At 27.3% G+C, this 17,045-nt stretch overlaps 3 protein-coding genes across 3 annotated transcripts; all 3 read left to right on the top strand.

Moving 5' to 3' along the window:
* The first annotated feature begins 1,467 nt into the window (after positions 1 to 1,467).
* Positions 1,468 to 6,063, top strand: LOC145753860 (uncharacterized). The gene is made up of 8 exons (XM_082570373.1): positions 1,468 to 1,537; positions 2,166 to 2,291; positions 2,486 to 2,551; positions 4,398 to 4,475; positions 4,572 to 5,277; positions 5,335 to 5,555; positions 5,671 to 5,810; positions 5,872 to 6,063. Exons 5-8 carry the CDS (start codon positions 4,610 to 4,612, stop codon positions 6,043 to 6,045), a joined length of 1,203 nt encoding a protein of 400 aa, XP_082426499.1. The 5' UTR covers positions 1,468 to 1,537; positions 2,166 to 2,291; positions 2,486 to 2,551; positions 4,398 to 4,475; positions 4,572 to 4,609; the 3' UTR covers positions 6,046 to 6,063.
* Positions 6,064 to 10,864: 4,801 nt separating this feature from the next.
* On the top strand, positions 10,865 to 12,216 carry LOC145753871 (uncharacterized). The gene is made up of 4 exons (XM_082570398.1): positions 10,865 to 10,913; positions 11,005 to 11,148; positions 11,229 to 11,340; positions 11,936 to 12,216. The coding sequence occupies exons 1-4, from the start codon at positions 10,888 to 10,890 to the stop codon at positions 11,960 to 11,962; spliced, it is 309 nt and encodes a 102-aa protein (XP_082426524.1). The 5' UTR covers positions 10,865 to 10,887; the 3' UTR covers positions 11,963 to 12,216.
* A 795-nt stretch (positions 12,217 to 13,011) lies between these two features.
* On the top strand, positions 13,012 to 14,736 carry LOC145753866 (uncharacterized). Its single transcript, XM_082570393.1, has 6 exons — positions 13,012 to 13,149; positions 13,281 to 13,411; positions 13,728 to 13,816; positions 14,013 to 14,155; positions 14,321 to 14,538; positions 14,604 to 14,736. Exons 1-6 carry the CDS (start codon positions 13,092 to 13,094, stop codon positions 14,613 to 14,615), a joined length of 651 nt encoding a protein of 216 aa, XP_082426519.1. The 5' UTR covers positions 13,012 to 13,091; the 3' UTR covers positions 14,616 to 14,736.
* The last annotated feature ends 2,309 nt before the right edge of the window (positions 14,737 to 17,045 follow it).

Here is a 17,045-nt window from a genome sequence, read left to right as displayed (position 1 = left end):
TGAAACTACTAAATAAAAGTTTCATATTAAAAAAAGATATATAAGGTTAAATTTATTTGCTAATTCTTCTATTAGATTGCAATTCTACATACAATGGTAAAATTCGTGCAACATAAAAAACTTACAACTTAGTTGGAACATTTAATTGTTCTAACAATGGAGAGTTATTTTATTCCAATCAAAGTCAACTTACATCTGATACAACTTCTTGTTTAGCAAATGCAATGTGGAGTGAACAAAATAATTTACAATGTTGGACAGGTAATTTTATTTGTATGTATATTTATCCTCGATGTGGGAAGGTCGAATGTGCGACTTAAACATAGAGTAATGTAAATTACTCCGACCCAGTCTCAAGTTCCCTGTGGCGGTTTGGGATATTAAAGAGACTATAATTGACCGGTAGTTATGCTGCTAATAAAGTGCTGGATCAGCAGGAGTTCATAGCGCCTTACTAAAGGTTGCTATAGCATGAGAGCAGTGGGGATTAAACCCACGACCTTATGGTGGTGTAGCAATTGTTCTTACCACTACACCACGCTGCCGGTTGTTTAAAACACTACAGTTAATAAAACAAGTTATTAGAATTTTTAAGAGAATATTTTTATATTTGTTATTTAAACCTAAATTTTGTTTTAAATAGATCTTTAGCTTAAAAATCTAACAACCCACAACAGCAAAACAATTTGTGTATGCATATAGTTTTTTGTGCAATAATTTTATAACAATGGATTTTTTTGTGTTTTATGTGCAAGTAATTATTTTTCTATGTTAATAAGTTTTAAAAGTTTTTTATGTTTAATTTATTTTAATTGACAACACTGTTTCAAGATTTGGGAAAATCCCATTTCACTTCTTATATACACTTTTAGAGGAGGGGTTGTGAGATTTTTTGCCACATGTGGTAAAAAAATGTGGCAAAAATTGTGGCGAAAAAATGTGGTAAAGAAATGTGGTAAAAAAATGTGATAAAAAAAATGTGGCAAAAATAGTTTTTAAAAATGTGGCAAAAATAATGTGGCATAAAAATGTGGTAAAAAAATGTGGTAAAAAATGTGGCAAAATAATGTGGGTAAAAAATGTGGTAAAAAAATGTGGTAAAATACTTTTATTAATGTGGCTAAAAATATATACATTTTTAGTTAAAATATATACTTTACTAGGTTTAAAATATATTTAACAATAGTAGTTTTATTAATTATTAATTAACTTTTATTTATAAAGTACAAAATATGCAAGTACTAATCAATTTTTTTATTTTTAATAAACTAATTCATTTTTCCGTTTACCACTAAAACTGAAACGCGTGGTGGAAATTTCCTTCTTTTTTGGGGCACGAATTCTTTTTTGTTTTCGTGACCAAGTATGAACAACAAAAATTGTTTTTTCGGAGATTCCTTAGAAGATATTTACATTTATCTAAGTGGGACGCAGTGTCATTTATGCAACTGTAGTTTTAAAACTCACCAAGAGCTTCTGACACACTGCAAAAAACATTTTAAAAAGGCTGTTTTTTATCTTTTAGAAAAAAGAAACGGTATGTATATTCATATTCATCGACAACGATTTATTTTTTGCTAATTTTGCTGCTGTTATTGCATTTTAAAAGGACTGGCGTTCATTTAGAAAAGAGTTAAGTTAAAATAAAAATGCAACTGCAATTTTTCAGTAAAATGTTAAGGAAGGGTTTAATTTAAAACAACCCAATCTTTTTATTTAAATGTTAGGGTAACAAATTTTGCAGAGCTAATGTATTAAAAAGGTACTACATAGCTTAGGTGGTCAGTGTGTTAGCCAATTCAGCCTTAAACCTTTTTAAACAAGAAAAAGGTGACTGGCTACCAGTTGTCAGCACCCCCTTCCACCCTACACTCCAGTCTGGATAGTAGGGCAGCGTGCACGCACGAGATTTTTTTCATTAAAAAAAATGCACGCCTGAAATTAGCGTTTTGCACCCCTGGTGTCTTAAAAAAATGTGCATGCGCAGTAAAACACGCTAACATATATCACGCGTGCATGCCTAGACCGGAAATTTTAGTACGCGTGCACGCGCGGTCACAATTTTTTACGCTTGCATGCACGAGATCTCGTCGAAAACTGCTCTACTTTCCAGGCTGGCCTACACTAATTGACTAACGGAACTAAAAAAACATAACTTTTTTTAGGTTTTAGTGTTTCTTGCAATTTAAAATGTAGAGGAGTTATTGCATCGGAACGTAATGGCCACTTCCACTGCCCAAACTGTAAAAAAGTGTATGCTAGAAAAGAAACCTTTGTTAGACATATTAAAAGTATACATGATTTATTATTAATTTTATAGTTTTTACAAAGGTAAATCTCTTTTTTGTTAAAAAAAGGTGCTTTAGTAAAATTGTTATATTAAACTTTAACCTTATTTGAAATTGTAAAAGATAATATCTTTTTTTTGTTTAAATGTAAGTTATTAAAAATTTTAGTATATATATACGTTATAAATTATTTTTAGCTGCGAAGTGTTCCGGGGTGCTTGAAATTGTTAATAAAAAATTGAGTGTGGAAAAGATAACTAATGGTAAGTGTTCAAATATGTATATGGGCAATTCTTCGGTAACGGAATTACAATTACTGTGGTTTACAAACCTATAATTTTTTTTTTTAATAAAATTGAAATCATTTTTTAAGTTAAAACAACCCATATATTGCCATTCTAAATTTTTATAAGCAAAGAAGTGCAGTTCGAACTTCTATGCTTCTTAAAAATTGAAAAATGTTTGGTAACGGAATTACGCCAATAAATTAGATATAAAAAGTTGGGTAATACTTAATCCCAATTCGTCTGAATTTTATAAAAACTAACTTAAATTAAACATGTGTAAATAATTGTCCTTATTGAAAGCAACAAAAAGATACCAAATTTTTTTAGTTGGGGTTTAAAAAATGTTTATTTATTGACAAATTAACTTAAAAGACCTGGTAACAGAATAACACTTTAAGTAACAGAAAGACACTGTCGAATTTTGGCATGTAACTTTAGCCTTAAATTTACTCAAATTCAGATAAAATTAAAAAAAATAGTTTTAGGTACTGTTAAAATAAGAAACAAACCTAACTAAAAAATTTTTTAAAAAATCTTGGTAACGGAATTACAAAACTAAAAACTACTAGGTTTTTTTTTAAATAAACTCTTAAACAGAAACAAACAAACAAACCAAATTTTAAAATTCCTTACTGCCATTTTAACAAAAACTACAAACATAACTCCAAAAATAAAATTAACAAACAAACATAACATGTTTAAAATTCTAAATCGCTAAACTCTAAATTAGTAATAAAATTGATGTCGCAGAAACAATTTGTTACACCTAAATAAAATGGATAATTATGCAAAAACAATAAGTCTAGTGGGTAAAATAGCTTATAATATTGTTTGAATATGCCAAATATCAGTTAAAAATCAACTTGTTAACTATAAATATTTTTATTTAATTTTATTTAGTAATATATGTACCCATAAAACTAATTTATAAATTTCAAAACTACTTTCTCACAAAATTAAAAAAAATGGATATTATATTACAATGCCATTTCATTTTTTTACTTATAAAAATAATAATATTATTTTAAATCACTTAAACCAGGCAGAATAAGCATTTCTACAAAATCTCTGTTGTTGTAATTTCGTTACCATTATTGTAGATAGAATTGATAAGGAACATTAAAGTTTAGTTTTTATTTATAGTACCTAACAACTAAAATCAGAGAATTAAAAATATTAAAAGTTGTATTTGATTAAATTTCAAGTTATAAAACTTTTTATGTAAATTCGGTAACGGAATTACCTATATTCTTACAAGTTAAAAACTTAAAAATTGCTGATTTTTAAATTGTAATATAGAAGTTGTTGTTTAACTTATGTTAAGCATATGTTTAAACCTCTTATACTAACACTTTACAAATCTGTTGTAATCTGTTTTTTTAACTTTTATATTAACTTAAAATTATTGCTTAAAATAGCCATAAAAGTGCAAAAAAATTTGTACATTTTAAATTTTTAAAAAAAATCACTTATAAAAAGATATTTGCCTAAATTTTTTTAAATTTAAACTTTAAATATCAAAACCAAAGAAACAGGTAAGTTAATTAAACAAATAATTTAAGTTAATTTTTTTTTAAAAAACACTTTCCCAATGAGAATTGCCCATATATGATTAATTAAATATCACTAGTCTAGCTGCAAATATTAGGTCGGGTCTTAGAAAGTTTTGTGTAATACTTTAAATGCAAAGAAACAATTTTTGTTGGACAAAGTGGTCACCTTCTAAAATATGGTTTTTACATGCACAAGTTATTTTTGTACGTTTTGCAAATATTTTCTTGAATTTTAAAATAAACTAAATAAGTTTTTAATGTGTGATTAGAGGGTTGTACAACATCATTATTAACTACAAACGATGAAAAAAAAAAAGAAGAGGATGATTCAAATTTCAAAATTAATAGTAAGAAACTAGAACTTTTTTATAAAACCTACAAACTATTCTTAAAATTTGTAAGTTTATGTAGTTTAAGTTGCTAAAATTTAATTTTTGTGTTAGCTTTGTTAGAAGAAAATACAACAAAGAATAGCTGCAATATGTGTAAAAAATGCTTTGGAAGTGCGGCTTCGCTGCGACGACATAAAGAGTGTCAACATGGGACACCTGTAAATATTCTTCCTGCTGTTTGTGTAGACAAAAAAAGTGGTATTTTTCTCGTTGCACTTAAAAAGAGTGGCTGTTTGTCACCAATCCATGTGCGTAGCCACAAACGCCTGCAAATTGAGCTTTGTAGCAATGAAGATTGTGTTTCTTTAATGATGGGTGACCAAATCTATAATAATAATCCGTCAACACAGTGCATACATTTAAGTTCAGTTCCTTATGCACAGATTGAAAATTTTCCTGAACTGAATACAGCATGTCTTCAGAAGTTGTTTACTCTTCAAGTTATAACATTATCAACAAAAAATTATTTAAATGACATATATGTTAAAAGTTGTGAGGAAAATTTACCTTTGGTTGTTTATGCAGACTTTGCTTCACTGGGCTATAATGACAAACATATGTATTTTTCAGTGCTTACTGACAAAGTTGATTATTATTGCAAATTTAACAGAGTTAGAGTAACCTTTGATAAAGAAAGTGGACGATTGTCATGCAAATGTCCATTCTCGAATCAAAATTATTCTTGCAATCATGAGAATGCATGCAAGTGGTTAGTCAGTCAAATAGACTTCACTTTATTAAAAAAAGACACAAAAAGGTAAAAAAAATTTTAAATTTTAATATTTCTTTTTGTAAATCTTTAATATTTTTTTAGTGAAATCCAGTTACCAACTGAGGAGGATATTATTTTAATGGATTATTTTTTAAGTTTTGAAAAAATTCCAACAACTGTCTTGAAAGATAACATTGAGGAAAAGTCACCACCAAACATATTTTTTCCAGGAGAGGTTTGCTGCCCGCATTGTTCAAATAAAATCTTATTAGAACAAAAACGAAAGAAGGCTACTGTGTATGGCTTGGGAAAAGTCTGGAATGGTAACAGATTACAAATTTTCTTTAATTGAACAAGAATAAAGTTGTAAAAATTTTTGATTTTTTAGCAATTGACAACTAGTAGAAATGAAATACTAACTAAAATATAATTATTTAGATATTCTTGTTGCAAGTTACCACTGTGCTAATTGCAAATTCGTAGTTCGATTTCAGGAGTATGCATCAGGATTTCATAATTTTAACAACAAAGTGTTGCTTTCCTTGAAACTTATGCAATACCTTATGAGAGGAATTGAGGTTTGTTTTTAACAACATCAATTTTACTAAAAAAAAAATATTTTAAAGTATTTCTTCATAGAATCATGTTGGAGTTGAAACGGGATTAAATATGATTTTCAATGAACCACTTAATCAAATTGATAGCATTAGGAATGCATTTTATCATTTTTGTGCCCTACTCGATATCAATTATCACTTTTCTTGTTTAAAATGTGGAATTTCTCCTAAAATTGTCATAGCAGATGGCAATTAGAAAAATACTTGTCAGCGTCCAGGTGCATTTCTAGCATCAATTTATGTATATATATAATTTTTATTCGATATTGATTTTCTCTTTAAATAATTTTATATTTTAAATTTATGATTTTTAAGAAAATTGCTTTAAAACATATATTAGCAATATTTTTTTACCCAAGAATTGATAAAGTTGGTGTCACTAAACACAAAAATGGTTTTAACTTTAAATGATTTTACCTAATTTTTAAGTTATATATATATATAAATACAAAAAAAATCAAAATTAATTAAAAAAAAAGAAAAAGCAAGCCTTGTTTGTAATGACTTAGAAAGAACTAGCTTGTATACCCTAACTACGCTATTATGTCACACGAAAAAATATGGTAACCTGGTTTTTTATGTTAATCATTTTCCAGTGTTTTTGAAAATTAAATTGTTAGTACTACAGACATATTTTAAAAGTTCTAAAGCCATTTTGTGATTTATTGTCAACCATACTAAAGTGCTATAAACATTACTTACAAAATTTCAAAACTCTGTAATATAGCACTTTAAAAAAATGCGTTTTTTATAATACGCAGTTGATTGTCTGAAGTTGGACCAAAAAGAGTTAGATAAGGTTGATATTGAAGTGATGTGGCAAAACTATTCCAAGGAAATTATTGGCCGGGGATTTTTTAGTAGGATAAAATGTTAAAAATCAAATTTAAATTACAATTATTTTATTTATAATTAGTTGTGTTTGTTGGCATTTATTTAAATGTTATTATTTTAAGATTCAAATCAAAACCCTTGGAAGGTAAAAATTAAATACAATACCATTGCACCCTGGATGGGATCCTTGACTAGGGCTGGGAATGTTCTTTTTAATACAGAACATAGAAAAATTTCAGTTGTGCAATCTCAAGTTTCCAATAAAAGAAAATTAACAAATGTTTCAGTTTCTCATGAAGAAATTTTGGAAGCATTACATAGTACGGATGAGGTAAAATTAGATATATACTGAGTTACTGATAAATTCACAAAATTGGACTGACCTTGTATCAATTTTGTACTGCAAATCAAGGGCTAATTTGCTGTTTATGCTAAAAAAATATTAGAAATATCTTCTACTTAAAAAGCTTATTATTTTTTTGCTGTTTTACTATTAACTGTTAGTCTTGCAAACCTTGGCCTGGTAGGTAAACAGTCCAGAAGTTATTGTAACAGCAAAAGGTTACTCTAGCAAGTAGGGCAAATTGATCTGTAATTTGTGACATTTTTTAGTAGAGATGAGCCAAGTTGATTTCAAGTCTAATTGTTTGGCAAAAGCATTTAGGACTTTATTGTTTGGCAAAAGCATTTAGGAATAATAATTTTAATAAGTTCTGTTAGTTCTCATTTTTTTTATAAGTATATATATCTTTGTTCAACACTGTTTCATAACACATAACAAGTAAAAACATTCTGTTTTTAATAAAATTTTTATAAATTAAATTAATTTTTAGAGTGCTTCGCACAAATTAAGGGAGTTGTGCACGGCTGCTGGCATAGCAAGCTCGGGAAGCACAGATGACATGATTATAAAACTGAATGAGTTAGTTTTGTTTAAGGATGTTTTTCCTAAAATGTTTCGTAGTGTTAAGAAGTGTGGAGGTATGCTGTTTTAAATCACAAACTTGATTATAATCGGTAAAAAATATTTTTTAAATTTTAATTGTTTTATTAGGAGGTGTAGTACACTTTAGATGCACACATGGAGTTGCTGTTTATTTTAAATATATCTTGAGACAAGAAAGTGCCAGAGATTATATTGACGGCCTACTTTCTTTTAAAACGCAACCTAATGTTGTTGTGTCTGACATTTCGAGACAGGTTATATAAAAAAAATAACTGTTATAGACAAAAATTTAATTTTGTATTTATGAGAACAGTAGCTACATAAAAAAGTGTTATAAACTTATTTTAGATGCTTAGCATTAAATAGAAAATTGTTTTGTGTGACTAACAGATAGCACACCATGGAGAAAATCGACATCGTGGACTATTTTCCCCTAATATGGGAATGTTATTTGAGTGGAGTGAAGAAAATTTAAAAAAATTAGATCAGGACCTTTTGATGCCAGTGGAAGCTGATTTGAAAAACAATTTTTATAGTCTTTCTGACAAATTTCATAATAGAACAAAAAAAAGGGGACCAGAAAAAACATTTAGGGACCTATCGTTTTGTAAAAATTTATTAGTGAACTCTAGCATAGCTGAGCAGTGTAATGCCAGTATGAAAAAGGATAGGTGTGACAATATTTTTATTAAAAACTTGCAGTATTAAGTGATAATTTTATATATTTGAAAGTTAGTGAACTTTAAATGTTAAAATAATCATTAAAATTTGAAATATCAACATATTTAATGGATGTTTTTGTTGCAGACCCTCATTTACATCAATGAGTGTTGTTAATTTTTTGTTTATGACCCGCCTTGGTCTTCAACTTGAGTGTAATACAAAAAACCAAAAAAGCCTTAAAAGAATTGAACAAAATTTTAGAGGTATTTTAATAAAACAAAAAACTAGTAAAAAAATTAAGGCTAGCAAGTAGCATATGTATGTAGTTTTTTATTTGTTCATTTATATACATTTAAAAATGATTTAATGCAGAACACTTTTTTGCTTTGCCATAATTAACTTTTATATATACTTAAAAATATTTCTATAAATATACAAAAAGTTCTTTAATTATACTACAGTTTGAAGAAATATTAATAAAATTTTTTTTTTGTCTTTTAAGGTTACTCAATTGCTTTAAGTGTTTCAAAGGAGTCTTCTTTTTGCTTAGATGCAATATGTCAGAATTTAAATAAAGATGGTCCTCTGTCACTGTCAATATGTAAGCATACTGATGAAAATGATGCCCTTTTACTACCTAAGTGTAAAGATATTGAAAAAGATGATGCTCTTTCACTGCCAATGTGTAAGCATACTGATGAAAATGATGCCCTTTTACTACCTAAGTGTAAAAATATTGAAAAAGATGATGCTCTTCAACTGATTATATGTAAGGATACTGATAAAGATGATGCCCCTTTACTACCTAAGTGTAAAGATATTGAAAAAGATGATGCTCTTCAACTGCAAATATGTAAGGATACTACTAAAGATGATCTCCTTTTACTACCTAAGTGTAAAGATATTGAAAAAGATGATGTTCTTTCACTGCCAATGTGTAAGCATACTGATGAAAATGATGCCCTTTTATTACCTAAGTGTAAAAATATTGAAAAAGATGATGCTCTTCAACTGATTATATGTAAGGATACTGATGAAAATGATGCCCCTTTACTACCTAAGTGTAAAGATATTGAAAAAGATGATGCTCTTCAACTGATTATACGTAAGGATACTGATAAAGATGATGCCCCTTTACTACCTAAGTGTAAAGATATTGAAAAAGATGATGCTCTTCAACTGATTATATGTAAGGATACTGATAAAGATGATGCCCCTTTACTACCTAAGTGTAAAGATATTGAAAAAGATGATGCTCTTCAACTGCAAATATGTAAGGATACTACTAAAGATGATCTCCTTTTACTACGTAAATGTAAAGATATTAAAAAAGATGTTGCTGTTTTACTACCAATATGTGAAGATATTGAAAAACATGATGTTCCTTCATTATCAATATGTATACTAAAAAAGAAGGATATTGAAAAAGATAATGAAAAAAAAACATCAAGTGAAATTGAAAACGTTAAATTATCCAAGGGTATTGCCCTTTCTGTAACTGAAAATTGGCCTCCTAAATGTAATTTCCCAACACTTGGACATGATATCTTAACTGACAGTGGTTCTTTAGTAGTGCCTAAATGTGATTTCGAGTGCTTAAAAATCGGTAACAAGGTCAATGATGGCATCATAGATGCATTTCTTGAGATATGCACTCAACATGAACATCTGGTAAATGCATCTGTAAAAGTTCTGGCTTTTCCTTGTCATTTTGTTGTCTGGTTAAAGTTGGTTAAAAAACAACTTAATCCAGGTTACAGCAAATGGTTAAAAAAAAAATCTCCTATCCAAAATGATATTTGGATTTTTCCTGTTAATATTGGAAATAACTTTCATTGGGGTTTACTCATTGTGCTTTTATCGAAGCATTTAATAATTTATCTTGATTCAACTCACACTTATTCGATACCTGTACTTACACCAATACTGGAGTACATTAATTATGAAATAAAAAAAAATACTTGTAATGAAGATGATATATCGAAGTGGTATATTATTGCGCCTGAGGATACGACTTTGCAAAGAAACTCCTATGATTGCGGTATTATAATGCTATTAAATGCGTTTTATATTTGTGCTGGAAAATATTTACCATACAAACATGAAAATTCAGTTGCTATACGAAACTGGTTGGCTACAAAAATATCATCATTCTTATTTAAAGAAAAAAAATATAATGGGGTGTGCACCAGTGATACCAAAGATAATCTAACCTACAGACATCCATTTGATTCTCTTAAAATTGGAAAAAAGTGCCCTGAAAATTACATAACAATTAACCATTTTTTAATAAATGCTGTATCTATTTTATTTACGTCAAACTTTAGTCTGTGTCATGCAGGAAAAAACTGTCTAAAACCTAAAAAAAATGAAAAAATGATCTTCTGTGAGGGTGAATGTCGTGATTGGTATCATTTACAATGTTTAAAAATTCAGTCCACACGAAAACTTTCAAAACGTTATTTTTGTCCGGAGTGTAAAGATGATCGACAAAAAAAAAAGCAAAATATTTTCAATCAAATTGGTTTAATTGATCAAAAAGCTATAAAGTCCCATATTTTAATGGGAAACTGTGATGTGCACATCAATAATGTCATGAACAAAAAAGTTAAATCAAATCGGTAATATTGGTTGATTTAATATTTTTTTAAGGTATATAAATTCTTATTAAACAATTATATACAATGTATTTTAATAATTAATTTTGTACAGAATGATAAATTTTGAAAAAAGATTCGGGGATCGAAAGTATGCAGCTCCTGATAAACGAATTCATGAATTGGATATTTCTGTGTTTGGTGATGACACAGAAAGAATTGTGCATTACTTAACAAAAATTGCTTTTACTTTTGTTGGGTAAATTTTATATTTTTTTTATGCTTTAGAATTTCTAGTATGCAAAAAAAATGTTATTTTTATATCCTATTTTATTACAGAGATGGATTTGAAAACAAGGGAGTAGCATTGGTTTTCGATGTTTTGCTAGCAGAAGCCACATTTTTTGGTCTTTCTCAAATAAAAAACATAACTTTACATCAAGCCGAACAGGTAAATTCAATTCAATGCTATTACAGAATTATATGCGTTTTAAAATTATCATGGTCGAAATCTTAGATTTCAAAACATATTGTTATGTCAATATACTTATTATTTTTATTCTTTTCTGTCTTGTCCCAATTTTGAATAAAGATAACTTTTGCTCCTTAGAGTTTATAAGTCTAAAACTTCAGTATATTGTACAATATCATACTGCGTTTTAGGCTACCCATTCTCTAAATTTATTGATTACTTATTAATAGGTATTTGTTTTTTAAAAAATTTAAAGATTATTATTAATTTCTTGAGTTTTGGTCAGTTATATTCCATATTATTATTAACTCAAAAATGGATTAAAATTTTAATTTTTTTTGTTTAATATATTTAAATGCTTGTTTGTTTATTAAAAATTAAAGTTTTATATTAGGCTTTCAAAATTTAGTGTAATGTATATTCTGATATCAACAATTTCAAACTGAGTTAAAACTTTGTTTATTATTAAAGATTAATTTTAAAAATGATCAAATGATTTTAACCATCTTTTATTTATCAAATAAATCTAGTTTTATTTTTAACTACATAAAAATTTATTTTTTTATATCTATAGGCTGTTAAAAAACACAATCAACTGTAGCTGTGTGAATGATATTTAAATCGAACAGCCCCACTACCGTGTGGAATGGCATTTTTCTATAAAACAACATTGAAAAGGCATCAAAAAAAAGATACTAAAGACGATTTTAAAAAAAAAAAACGGAACATTGAAACTTGACTTTAAATTGTATTTTTTTACATGTTTTATATTTATAAAGTAGAAGAGGAAAATGATTAATTCCATTTATTTGGAAACTGTTTACTAAAAAATTTGATATTATGATTGTTAATTTTCCTTGTATATTGTTTCAAATAACGACCTTTTTTTCGCTTAATACAACAAATTAAAACCTTATGATGCTTTCGTCACTTTAAACTAACGTCTGTGCTTAATTTAGTTAAATAGACGAAAACAAAATCGAAAATTCTTGGGTATAAAATAAGCTACATGGGTGTGTCGTAGGGACGCGTTTTTAAGCTAGCCGTGAACTCTGGGCCCGAGGATGAATAATGTGGCATTCATGCGACCTAAACCCTAAACCTTTTGGCTTATACTCCTGTTACATAACCGCTATACAACACTTTTTTAAACCACTTTGTGGTGCGTGAGTAAATTATCGATAGCATATATAAGTTGCGACTATATCATAACAATTTCAAATCGACTTATATATGTGATCGTAATAACAAAAATATGCAAATTACTTCTTTTAATTCAACACCCACCGTATAGGCAAAAAAATACAATTACAACATTAAACAATCAATACGAATAGATTACCAAGCAACAGTTATTTAAAATTTTTCTATTTTTACCTGCATTATTTTTCCACATTTCTAAAAGTATTTTTGCCACATTTTTTTACCACATTTTTTCCGAAATCATAATGCCACATTTAACAAAAATAAATTTTTGCCACATTTTTTTACCACATTTTTTTTACCACATTTCTTTACCACATTTTTTCGCCACATTTTTTGCCACATTTTTTTACCACATGTGGCAAAAAATCTCACAACCCCTATTGCACTTTTACCAATTTACTTTTAATCATTTGTGAAATAATAGAAAAGTTTATTGTGTTATGTTTGTTCACTATTATAAACACACTGTAAAAATACTTGCAGATGAAATAAATAAAGAGAGCAATATATTAAACTTGAACAGAATGATTAAAAGTTTTGTTATTTATTTAGTAGTTGTAAAATTATTTTGGAGTTTTGCAGGTGAGTAAAACTAGTTTGTTTTACTCTTATATTGTTACAGATAGAATAAAAGTTATTTTGATAATAACATTAAATAATTAGCTTTGTATATTTAAACTATAAAATGTAACTACTTGCATGTTATTTAACAGATTCACAAACAATATTAAGTGATGAGATTTTACTTTCATCATTTCCATTTCAATCAACGAACTCAAGTGTTACAGCAAGTGTTAATGTTTCTATACCACCTTCAAATGTTGTTACTTGGAGAGTTAATGAGGTTCACTTATATATTTATTGTTACACTCTACAATTTTAGGAATGCCACCCACTTTGGCCAAGACCCCTCGGTGCTTAGGTTTTTTTTTAAAAAGGCAGGCGGAAGTCAGTCTGAACTATTGCTAGTTTTATTTTAAATCGTATCTGGGAAACTGTTCAAAAGTATACAAAAACATAATTTTTTTGTGGTAGCTGATGTGTCCACTGGCCAAAGTGTCTGGTTACTTAATATTAGGATTGTAGATAAAACCGTTGTAAGAAGCTTTCTATAATTTAAATAAACTTGTTAATATTTATGAACTTAAATTTATTTACAGATAAATGTTGGAGTAGTAGGATATATAAGTGGTGAAGTTGTAATTGCTTATGATCCAGAAACCATCTTGGGTGATCGAGCAACTTTAAGGTAACTTATATAATATTAAACATGTATTTTCGGAAATTGGCATTTTGTGAGAAAAAAAAACTTTTAACCTTTCTACATTCAAGCTAGCACCATATAAATCATTGTAGAATTATATTTGTATAAGTTTTTAAAATGTAATATTAAAATAGCACATCTCAATAATACATAACTGATTAAAATTTTTGTATTTATACAGTTATAAAAATATTACTTTTGAAGTAAGTGAATTACAAATTACAACTTTTTTATTTCTGCAACGATTGAGTTCTACAGATGCAAATATTAGTTGTGTTAGTGCAGCTGGTAGCCTTCCTTTAAGTGTGAACCTAAATGTTGTTGGTAATCACAACTTTTTTTATTTATAGTAAACTTGTTTCTTTGTGAAAAAAATTTATGCTATGTTTATTTTAAATAGGTATGTTAATTCTTTTAAAATGTAGAGAGTTATTTAGTAATTTTTAACTAATTAAACAACAAAATAGCAACATTTAAATATCACTAAAGGTATTTTTGGAATGATTGTAATTCATCTCTTCCATACAATGTCAAAGTTCTTGCAACATCTAGAACTTACAACTCAGTTGGAACTTTCAGTTGTTCCAACAATGGAGAGTTATTTTATTCAAACGGAAGTCAACTTACATCTGATACAACTACTTGTTTGGCAAATGCAATGTGGAGTGGACAAAATAATTTACAATGTTGGACTGGTTAATTTAACAGTAAGATAATATGCATTGCAATTAAAGAAATTGTGCAGTTCTTAAATTAATTTTGTAATTTTTAGCACCAACTGTAATATTAAATGGAGTTCAAACAGTGATTAAAGGAAATAAATTGGATTTAACTTGTGATTATGATCAAGTTATTCCTAGTGCAACTTTATCTACTTTTTATATTGGAGCTACTTTAAATCAACAAGACGTGGTAAATACTTGTTTAAATACAAAAATACAATAGTTAATGAAAAACTTTTGTTACTTAATTTTGGTCTACAAATCTTTAGGGTTCAACTTTTACAACAGCAAGTTTAACAGCATCTGACAATGGTAAGCAAGTATATTGTCAAGCAAATTCTCCATTTATTCAACTACCAGAATTTAATCAAACTGGAAGATTAAATATTGCCACACTAAATGTACAATGTAAGTTTAAGTGTAACTTAAAGTATGGATGTTTTTTTAACTAAAATTGTTTATTTGTTTTAACTTTAACTGTTTTTAATAGATTCACCCAGACTAACATCTTCATCCACAGTAGTTGAATGTTTATTACCTTGGGTTGTCAATCAAACTGGAACTTGTACACTTCAATTTATTTCGAATCCACTTTCTACCATTTTAAATCTTACTTTAAATGGTTTGTTATTATTAAATTTCAAAGATAAGTTTTAAGAGTTTAATTTAAATTGTGTAGGTTGATTGTGAAATATTTATTTTGTGGGTATTTGAATTGCAGTTTACAATGTGTGATATTATTATTTATATTTTTAAACCAGGAAGTAATGTTGCGAATGATAATATGAACCCACTTACCAATATAAGTTACTCACAGACTTTTACATTTACAAGAAATAAGGTAAATCATGTGTTTACTCATTTAAGTTTAACTTAATTAAATATATTGTTTTTTATTAATTTTGTTTATATAATATAGACTAAATGTAATTTAGGTATCACAAGGTAACAATGGTAGTTATACATTAACTATTCAATCCCATGCATTTCCTACTGAACAACTTTCTGTTAAATTTGATGTTAATGTTATTGATTCAACACCAATTGACCCCAAAGGTCCTGGTGGTTCAGGTCGTTTGGACACAACTATCATAATTGTTATTGTGGTTGTTGTTGTTGTTTTATTGTTGGTTGGAGTTTTGATGTACTTTTGGTTTCAAAAAAAGAAAAGGTATACTTTTAATTTGATTATTTACACAGTTTTTAGATTTGTCTATATGTATATTAATGTTGGTTTAAATATAATGTTACTATTTTACATTATTTTTTGCATTTAAATATAAATGTAAGTTTTTGTAATTTTTTAACCTAAACTTTAGTTTTAATATTAAATATATTTTTAGATAAACAATTTGACAACCCACAACAGCAAGACAATTTGCCTATACATAATAACAATGGTTTGCCTTTTTTGTATTTTTAATTTATTTAGTTAACGGTTTAAAAAAAAGGATTTTATAAACCACAATTTGAACATCAGCAAAATAAAATTCGATTTTAAAGTACTTCCTTTAACAAATTCAATTAATGAGTAACATCATGTTAATTCATGTTAAAAATGCAAATAAACTAAGTTATTTCTTTTTTTTAGGTTTGTATGAATCACCAATACAGGGAAATACAATAAACCAACATCAACAAGTAGGTTTAATACTTTATTTAAATATTTATATATTTTTGTTTTTGTACTATTTACATTTTAAAATGATTATGTCTTTATAAGTTTTGTGAAAAATATTCACATTATTTATTTTATTTATTATCATGTAAGTTATATTTTTCTACATTAAGGTTAAACCAAATCAATCAACTAACTATGAAAACTGCAAGAATAATGTGAATGTTGTGAAAGGTAATTTTAATCTTGGTATGCTACCATAGTACCAGTTATCATTTTTTTTACGAAAATTAAAGTAATTTTATGTAACATGATTTTATTTGAAATTCTGAAGTATTTAAATGTGTAGGTGAGGATGGCTATCTGACATTAACCTCAATGGGTCTAGGAATACCTTCAGAGGTAATAATAATGTTGATATTTACTACAATAGTTTATTAAACTATTATTTTGCATTCGAAAAAAAGTGTAAAGCAATTTGTAATAATTTTTGTAATTTACAGAACACAGGACCAAGTACCTCGCAACAACATTACCAAAATATTAAACCAAATTCTGACTACTCAACTATTAAAGACAATCCTTATGATAATGTGTAGCAATTTATTGTAATATTTCAATATTTGTTTTTTTGTAGAACTTTATTTGTAATAACTATTAAGCACTTATTGTACTTTCATTGTTTTAATTCTGTATACACTTTTTTGTGCAATAATTTTCTTACAATGGATTTTTTTGTTTTTTATGTGCAAGTAATTATTTTTCATGTTAATAAGTTTTAAAAGTTTTTTTAAATTTAATTTTGTTTTAATTGACAACATTGTTCTGAGATTTGGGAAAGTCCCTTTTTTTTGGCTATGTAAATATTTTACAA

The sequence above is a fragment of the Corella eumyota genome, chromosome 5, assembly GCF_963082875.1.
Source record: "Corella eumyota chromosome 5, kaCorEumy4.1, whole genome shotgun sequence".
Taxonomy (NCBI): Eukaryota; Metazoa; Chordata; class Ascidiacea; order Phlebobranchia; family Corellidae; genus Corella; species Corella eumyota.
The sequence above is the reverse complement of the archived record's forward strand: the minus strand, read 5'-3'. Positions and strand labels throughout refer to the sequence as shown.

Bases quoted from the DNA above. Each gene is read 5' to 3' on its own strand.
- LOC145753871 (XM_082570398.1), top strand. From the start codon at position 10,888: ATGAACAAAAAAGTTAAATCAAATCG. The intron at 10,914-11,004 runs GTAATATTGGTT...AATTTTGTACAG, and splicing joins AAAAAAGTTAAATCAAATCG to AATGATAAATTTTGAAAAAA. The intron at 11,149-11,228 runs GTAAATTTTATA...ATTTTATTACAG, and splicing joins ATTGCTTTTACTTTTGTTGG to AGATGGATTTGAAAACAAGG.
- LOC145753866 (XM_082570393.1), top strand. From the start codon at position 13,092: ATGATTAAAAGTTTTGTTATTTATTTAGTAGTTGTAAAATTATTTTGG. The intron at 13,412-13,727 runs GTTCACTTATAT...ATTTATTTACAG, and splicing joins TTACTTGGAGAGTTAATGAG to ATAAATGTTGGAGTAGTAGG. The intron at 13,817-14,012 runs GTAACTTATATA...GTATTTATACAG, and splicing joins GGTGATCGAGCAACTTTAAG to TTATAAAAATATTACTTTTG.
- LOC145753860 (XM_082570373.1), top strand. From the start codon at position 4,610: ATGTGTAAAAAATGCTTTGGAAGTGCGGCTTCGCTGCGACGACATAAA. The intron at 5,556-5,670 runs GTAACAGATTAC...ATAATTATTTAG, and splicing joins CTTGGGAAAAGTCTGGAATG to ATATTCTTGTTGCAAGTTAC. The intron at 5,811-5,871 runs GTTTGTTTTTAA...ATTTCTTCATAG, and splicing joins ACCTTATGAGAGGAATTGAG to AATCATGTTGGAGTTGAAAC.